The sequence below is a fragment of the Amblyomma mixtum genome, chromosome 2 (assembly GCF_055824585.1).
Source record: "Amblyomma mixtum isolate Tamu chromosome 2, ASM5582458v1, whole genome shotgun sequence".
Lineage (NCBI taxonomy): Eukaryota > Metazoa > Arthropoda > Arachnida > Ixodida > Ixodidae > Amblyomma > Amblyomma mixtum.
Window position 1 is genome coordinate 215,345,823 of NC_143013.1, and position 8,548 is coordinate 215,354,370.

General features: G+C 47.8%; 1 protein-coding gene across 1 annotated transcript; it reads right to left on the reverse strand.

Moving 5' to 3' along the window:
• Positions 1-3,126: 3,126 nt before the first annotated feature.
• On the reverse strand, positions 3,127-8,344 carry LOC149362536 (uncharacterized). Its single transcript, XM_089569748.1, has 3 exons — positions 7,875-8,344; positions 6,583-6,911; positions 3,127-3,446 (listed from the first exon to the last, which is right to left on the reverse strand). The coding sequence occupies exons 1-3, from the start codon at positions 8,342-8,344 to the stop codon at positions 3,127-3,129; spliced, it is 1,119 nt and encodes a 372-aa protein (XP_089425874.1).
• Between the last annotated feature and the right edge of the window lie 204 nt (positions 8,345-8,548).

Genomic DNA, 8,548 nt, shown 5'->3' on the forward strand with positions numbered 1-8,548 from the left:
TTTGCATGCCGCTTGCTCACTTGTGTACGGGGCGCGTACTTGGTCAAAGTTAGCTGTTGACCTTTTGCGTTGCGGCGGGAACGCGCCCAGGCCGGGCCTCACGCCGATCTTGATTGGTCAGTCCTCGTTCGGTATAGTGATAACTTAGCGGGCTTTGGTCGGGCATAGCAACTGAGGCCCAGACTTGGGCCATATTCGGGCCGTGGAACGAGGCCCGTGTAGTGCTGGAGTTCCGAGCTGTAGAAAGGTAGTCAGACTAAGACTCAGACTGTGTGTGTACGCATAAGGTCAGCATATTTGGTGCGATACCATATCCACTTTAGGTTTTGTTGCTAAGAGGACGAAATGTAGAGGTTTGTCATTAGCAGTCAAAAATGACATTATTTCTTTCAGATATTGAGCCATCTTTCACTTTATACGGACTTACGCCATGCCTATGGAAATTATTTTTTCTTATGCGGTGTTCTATTTACCCCAAACGCTTCTTGACTGCTTAATATATGACACGCAATTTCAAAAGGCCTATGCATGCCTGTGTTCCAGTCGCCAGCAAACTCTTAATCAAATACGAACCTCTTTTAACTTCACACGCAGCTTCAAAGAAAATTACGGAAAAAGGCGCACAACTCTTCGCTCCTTGATGCGTTGTCTTTATAGAGTTTCTGGAGACAAATAAAATCGGCCTACATTTTATGTTCAGTCTTAATGCCAAAGAACTATACTGGAGTAGTATAGAATGAGTGGCGCAAAATTAACACTTTTTAGAGAAGATGCGCGGTGACACTTTCGCGCAATGCAGAATGGCAAGTGATGGCTGCGATCTGATAGGGAAGGAAGTTCTAGTCGGTTTCTATTCTCGGTAAGAATGACTTTGAATAGTTGATGGTAAGGGTGCGTAGTTCGGAAATTCGAAGGGCATGTCCGGTGCGGTAAGAAATCTTCTGACGGAGCGACTGACGTCGATTGAAAAAGGCATGCTAACGACAAAGAGACCAACCTCACAGAAAAAGAGATTTTGTAAGCTAGAAAATCTTTAAAAATGAAACAGGTGCCGCCTTCACCTGCCGACTTCACGAGTAAACTGCGTACATCGACACCGAATTTTCGTCGCAGATCTTACAAGCTATACTACGCAGCCATTCACTTAGCATCCGAAACTAGTCCTTTTTGATCTGGAAGTTGCGAGTTTAAACTGAGTGGCGAATAAAATTTTAAATACGAGGTCTGTTAGAAAAGCATCCGACTTTATTTTTTTTTTTGCGAACACCTGATGGATATGGAACAAGCGCGCTTGCATCAGGTGACTTCGAACCTTCGTGCGCATTTACGATTTTTTTTCCGCCTGCCGATAGCGTCAGTCGCTGGGACACAGCATTTGAGTGAGGCAGTGCGCAGTGCTCTCGTCGGTTTTTTTATTGCAAGGAAAATGGCGGAGTGACAGAAGCAGCGCTTTTGCATCAAATTTTGCCAGAAACTGTGCGACAGCCAAGTGGAAACTATTCGAAATATTCAGACGGCTTTCGGTGGCGATGCTATGAGCAGCACACAGATTAAGCAGTGGTACAATTGATTTAAAGATGGCCGCACATAGGTGGAGAGCGAGCCACGCTCCGATCGGCCATCAACATGCCGAAATAGCCAGGTTATTGCCGAAGTGAACGCTATGGTGATGCGGGACCGTCGCGTGACTATCCGAGAAATTGAGGAAAAGGTGGACATGAGCAATGTTTTCGCACATTCAATTATCACCGAAGATTTGGCTATGGAGAGAGTTGCGGCGAAATTCGTGCCGAAGCTGTTCACGGTGGAGCAAAATCAGCTTCGTGTTGAAGTCTCACAGGATATCCTGGATTCCACAAACAGTGACCCTGACTTCATCAACATCATATTCACTGGTGACGAGTCTTGGGTGTATGGGTACGACCCGGAAACCAAATCCCAGTCGTCACAGTGGAAGCATTGCACGTCACCAAGACCAAAAAATGCCCGCCAAGTGCGCAGCAATGGGAAACTGATGCTGACTGCTTTCTTTGACTCCCTCTGGTGTGGCATACCACGAGTACGCCCTCCACAGGGTCAAGCAATGACCAAAGAGTACTACAGGGATGTCCTCCGTTGCCTACGTGATGCGGTGCGGCGCAAGCAACTGGAGTGGAGGTCAACAAGAAATTTGCGCATCCATCACGACAATGCTCCTGCACATTCCTCGCATTTGATTGAGATTTTTTTGGCGAAAAACCAGACTTCTGTAGTTCAACAGACTCCTTACTCTCCTGATATGGCCCCTTCGACTTCTGGCTGTTTCCCAAAATCAAGAGCCCATTGAAAGGAGCGCAATTTCAGACAAGAGAGGACATTTTGACAGTAACGACAGCTGAGCTAAACTTCATTCCGAAAGGGGCCTTTTCGGAAAACTTCCCACAATGGCAGCACCGCTAGGAGAAGTGTGTGGAATCCCAAGTAGACTACTTTGAAGGTGACTAGGTTTGCAACGCTCTAGTTATGCAAGTTTTTTTTCTTCGGTGAAAGGTCGGATACTTTTCTAACAGACCTCGTGTAATCTTCTTATATATAAATTGGTTTCAACTGCCGGACATTAACATACTCTGAAAGAGTGAGAGCATCAATTTTTACTGATAACAATAAAAACTGATCAAAGCTGTGCGCGCATGGACCGGTTGTACGTTGAACAACAATCTATGGAGTAAAAAATTAAACTGTGTAGCCATCTCACAAAGCGAACAAACAGCGTTGCGTCATGGCTAAAGCGTCCTTAGTCGTCCTTAGTAGAGGCCTTCACGATGTTCTCTAATTTGTTCACATTCATTCACGTGCGCAGAATGCATAGACCAGCGTTCTGGGATAGGGATATTTCTTGTGTATAAACGTAATACACGAGGAGACAGTTTTCCGCTTAGGTTGATATTATGAAAATACATATCAATCCTTTCTTTATTAAAACATTTAGAAAGCTACGCTGCAAGGAACAAGGCAGTTTTTAAAGACATAAACAAAAGAAACACAACAGAGTTTTGAGTGTGCCCTTTCGAGAAACCACTCTGAGTTCAGGAACATACGCTTTACATTTCCCAATAAGGTGCCGGTTTCTTGCTCTCGATACCACCTTCAAAAAGTGCAAGGGTTGGGTGCGTATTCAAGAGCGCGAATTTCAGAGATATCGGACACTTTAACCACGCCAAGCGCGGTGGTTCCAGCCAGTGCCAGCCGGGCCATCTGACCAAAATTAGTGCGCGAGGAGCCAATAGAAACAAGATTCACGGGCGGCTCTCCGCGTGAATTTTTCAGCTGGACGACAGAGCCAGTCATCAGAGACACGGCCGTCAGGCGTCGCCACGAGTCGTCACACTCGGCTGCGTACAACATGTGAGCTGTCTCTCGACTGGCGACGGCGATGGGAGCATCACTGGAAGCAACAGCCGCAGGTCCTGGAAAGAAACGTCGATGCACCGTTTGTTCCCGACAGTACCGCAATTACTGGCGTACAGGCCGATCTGTTTATTTCAGAATCGTGCTCATCGATTCAATGCGCGACCTAATACCCTATTCAGGGCCATTGAAAGGCGCAAAGCCGGATACTAACTCCGAAATGGAAGAGACCATGGTGTCTACGTTGCTATTTCAAAAACTTTCGAGTTTGTCCCGCTGCTTCTCTTTATGTAGTGGCACAAAAGGGCCACAGGTAACGTTAACACGAAGACAAATGCGCAGCGTCGCGTTGTCGTCATCTCGTCCAGCATGGGTTTGTTGTAAAACCGAAGTCTCGATGTTCCCGAGCCGCTCGGCCAGTCATGCCTCCCGAGAGTCAGCGACCATTCTCGACAGCACTAAAACGAGCTGTAACGGGAGGAGGCGGCCAAACCTCTTGTGGCAGTACGTAAGTCCAATGTCACCGATGATGCGCTAGATACAATGGAAGGCATAGACTGTGCCTTTCAATGCGGAACTTCATGTCCTAGTTATCTGTTATTTGCAACACAGCTTGGCTGTTGTTTAGTTTTGCCATTTCTTACTGTCTTTGAAAACGCTCAAGAGTTGAAAAGCTTCTGTGCATTTTTATTCGTTATAGTTCCTTATCCTTCCCTCCTGCAGCAATCCGAAGCAGATTAGCAGCACCGCTAAATAAATTAATAAAAAACAAAGCCACCTTTCTCGTGCACCCTTGGAGGATTTGTGCTGCTATCTTACTACCTCCGCGGTGCACCATACGTTAAGTCTTCTGTCGAACATTAATGGAAGAGAATGAAGTCTTTTGCATTTGGAGCATTCCTCAGGACGAGGTCCTTAATCTGATGGTGAACGCCGACTAACTGCTATATCTCGCCCAAAAACGTCACCATTTCAACACAACAGCGTTAGAGCTGACGTCAGAGGAAATCTCGCGGGAATTGTCGCACTAAATCAGGAATGGTCAGCAAAGGTCGTGGCTTCAAAGCAGTCACGCAATGAGAGCGAGATATGACGTCAGACACGGAGTGTCGAGGGGTTGGCGAAGTGGCACCTGCGCAGGAGTTAGAGCGTGTGGAAAGCTTGCACTGCTTTTTGGTTGGGGCGTCGAATCATGCAGCAGGCTGCATGACGTGCCTGGAGCTTCTCAAAAGGAAAGATGCTGAGAGACGGATGTTTGCGTGCCATATATATACTGATGCTTGTGGAGTTGCGAAGGAGAGCTAACTGACTTCTAACACTATCGCGCTCAGCTTCCTATGGATTGGTTTGGAGTTTGCAGTTTTTTATCCTACATCCCCAACAGAATGTAGCCCATTCCACCACCCGAAAGCGGATCCGCATTGCTATGTATGGGCCTGCCCAGCACTTAGGGAAGTCCCCGAATTCCTTAGCCTCCCCCATCCTCGTGGGAGAAGGCCCTGCTGGCCGCAGGGCCTCGTCAACCAGATCGCGCTTGTTTGCCTGACCTGGTCCCTGCCTCCATAGGGCTGCTGGAGTAGGGGGTGCTCCTACAGACAATATCTTCATTTCAGTCTTTTCTGCTGTAAAAGATTGGTCATTTATTTTCTCATTTATTTAGCCAAAACAGCCGTGTTAAGGCCTTTACTAACGTGCAAGCATTAGAAGGGATATACCGCGGAGAAAGTGAAACCCTAAGTGAAATCTTAGGAGTGGAGCCTTGCTCACCGGGGTTGTGAGCAAACTACCCACCATGGGAGGTGGCGGCTAAGTTACTGATTGGTAGCGAGAGATTGCCCGGAAAGAGCAACCCGTATTGCACAGGCCCCACCGATGACAGCCCCAGCCATCGACGGGCAGTGGAGCATCCCTTCACCGCTTCAAAACTGCGCGAGGAGTGATAAGAAGACTCGCTGGGATCAATGAATTCTAAGTAGAGAATGACAAATTCCGCATATATAGATATTATTCCATTATCGCTATCCGAATAGTTTTCATCCTTGACGAATGGATCCGGAAACCGGTTACGAAGTGACAACCAAAGTGCTGGCGCATCTATTTCGTTTTTGGCGTAAGTACACAAAACGACCGTCACTTTTTTTTTTCAATATCGCGCTCTCCCTACCCAGGGGAACAACAGTACGGTACTGACAGCCAGTGGTACAAATGCAGGAATGGGATAGTGAACTACGCCAACGCTGGTACTAGAGAAAGCCTTGCCTTCCAGGTGCCTGAGTGGCGCAAAAGCTCTGGAGATAACGCGGATAGGAAGATAGCAACGAAGCTTCGCTGCGCCGTCACCACGGCAAGCTAGACCTCGTAGCAAAAACAAGCTTCTAATTTACCCAGCAGCGCGGCGAGTCATGTTTCTGGTCATTCACCGTTCTCGGCTGCATTTAAGCAAGCGGTCGTCGTACGCGATTAGGCGTAGCAAAATCGCGCGACAAAACATGAACCCGGTGGCGCAGGAACGCACATTTTCGTGTGCAATTCCAGGTCCTGTTTTTTTTTCTCAGAAATGTTAAATTTACGTATTGTTGCTTGCCATTCGTTGCTTTATTGAGAATGCTGAACCGTTCAACGTTCCCGTTATTTTAACCTATCTTACCGATATTGTGCATCCTGCAAGAATCTCAGATCGGATTAGTAGTATCCCACCTAAACTGCTCCGCGTCTTGCTCGGCTGCACAGACGCGAAATGACTATAGGCACAGGCACGCCTTGCTCGGAAACGGCACCTCAGTTGGTTTTGGGAAAGTTAATGGGAGACGCAAGGCACGGCTCTTGTGCAGGGCTGGTCACCTGGTCACTCTCCTGTGGGATAGAAACATCCACGTTCCCGATACGGGTGCCCATCCTGCTCTTGTTCCGTTTCTCTTTCCAGGTTCGGCAGCATGGACGCATTTTGACGACGACGACTAGTACGCTTTCCCCGTCAGCCTTCCCATTAATATCTAGCGCAGCAAAAACGCGCCCCATGATTACTTGTTGACTCCTTGCCATGGAATGGAGGCTGTATGGAGTTACCGCGAAATTATACGAAACGCTTTTGAAAGCGAGATATTGTCCCTGATACTCAGGTGGGGATGGCTTCCACGGAACGTCAGCGATGTTGTGCCAACAAGGATGTAATCAGCTTTGTAAAGTACTACTCACCATTTGTGGTAATTGGAATGCGATGAAAAAGTGCCGTCTTCGCGGAGGAAAAATTGCCCGCGAGCAGATGACGCTGGTCTTCCGGATAGGCTTCCAGGTCAGGAGGCAGGCGATGGCGGCACATGTCCCTCCACAGACGCAGAAAACGCGCGTTGCGGTGTGCCACGATCAGCTCGGTGCGCGGACCGCCAGTTTTTGGCCAAGCCAGCGCCATCTCGTAGTGTCGAAGCGCATCCACGCTGCGCACCAGGTAAACATCTTTGCCCAGGTAGATGCCACCTTCATTACGAAGTATTTGTGCCGCCAGGAAGGGCCTTACGTGCGCATTCCTGCAATACATTGGGTGCAAGGCGCAAAAAAATTAAATGGACAGCTACTTTCGCGGCGTTTAAAGTAAGTCACTTGCACTTGCTCGAGCAGAGTGCCGGAGGTAGAAACGTGCAAGAGCAGGCTCGTCTCATTATTAGCCTCAACTCTGAACCGGTTGGTGATTTTAGAAGGAAACATTTTGGGTATTGTCTGAACACCCAAGAGTGAGTGTCATTCTGGCAAGTGGGACGTCGTGGTCATAGGGATTTGGTGGCAGACCGCCGTGCTTTCTATTTAGGATTTTTTTTAAAACCAAAGCGTTATGTTTAGGTATGCTCAGCAGCAGATAACTATAGACTGAGAAAAAGCGCAATTGCGCCTCCAGCAGTAATGAACCTTTTCCATATGCCGCTATGTGGCTTTATGCCTCACATCTCCATTGTAGCTCGAACAGCTGCTGCAATGAGCTAACAATGTAATATATCCTTGAAAAAGAATGGTATTAAAACTTAGCAGGGAAAAATGCCACAGCTACGCTACTTATTGATATTACATTGGTGCTGTACCATTTCATTGACCTTACGTGTAGGAATACACTTGCAGTAATATCTGACGTTTCACTAGCAAAATGCATCTTCCATCCAAAAATGATGCATAGTGAATATGTCGCTAATGGATGTAAAAAACTGCGGCCCATATGCATTAGAAAAGCTGCATGCACTAATCGTTACGAATATGCAAGTACAGCGAGCGGGCAAAATCTGATACCGCAATATTCCCACACTCCTCACAATGTCACCCTGACTCTTCGGTAAATTGACGGGCACGTACTCGAGTCTTGTAACTTTCCTCTTCAGCATAATAGGCTGAAGACGAACATTTAATAGCCTCCTCTTATAGCCGGCTGGTACCAATCTCGTATCTTTTACAAATATTGCATTAATTCTTCGCTTCTGCACAAGGTTTTCGACCTTAAGACGTACTTGATGCTGAAGAAGGTTTTCGGTAAAGCCAGGTGCCGCAAGTCCAGGCCAGGAATCTTCTTGACGTGGGCCCAGTAGAAGCTGAGGCTGAGGGCGGTGCAGTTCTGGCAGTGAAGAACGAGTGCGTGGGGCCGTTGGCTGAGCCATGCTGCGCGAATGCAGATTGCTTCCTGAAGGGTCAGCGAACGGTTGCCAAGGTAGACGAAGTGAACTACGTTGGGGACCACGGGACGGAAGTATCCTCTTATGTTGTCCGCGTACGTGAAGTCCACGAGGTCGCCCGCCCACTGGTTTTTGACGAAGACTCGTATACGGTCGGCTGTGGTGCGCAGGTCTTCGCACCACATCACGTAGTACAGTGCGCCAACTGCAAGACAGGAGAGGATGGAATGCGAAGTGCGAAGCTTCTTACGAAAGCGCAGCTTCGGCATAGTGGCCTGAAATGAGCTACAGACGGTGTTGTACGACATCAGCCCTGTTGCCATTCAGCTGCAATAACCATCTTCTTCTTCTTCTTCTTCCTCTCTATATTGGCACATACCCACTTGAGGGGATTGACCATCGATCTGCCTTCTTCTACTTCTCCTTCTCCATTGCTTGATCAAGGCACGTGCCTGTTGTGCTATCGCAGAGTTAGCTTCCGAGTGAAAGTATATTATTCACTGGCTGAAAGT

Coding starts and splice junctions, on each gene's coding strand:
- LOC149362536 (XM_089569748.1), bottom strand. CDS start 8,344: ATGTCGTACAACACCGTCTGTAGCTCATTTCAGGCCACTATGCCGAAG. Junction 6,912..7,874: donor AAAACCTTCTTCAGCATCAA/GTACGTCTTAAG, acceptor AATGTATTGCAG/GAATGCGCACGTAAGGCCCT. Junction 3,447..6,582: donor CATTCCAATTACCACAAATG/GTGAGTAGTACT, acceptor GTTTCTTTCCAG/GACCTGCGGCTGTTGCTTCC.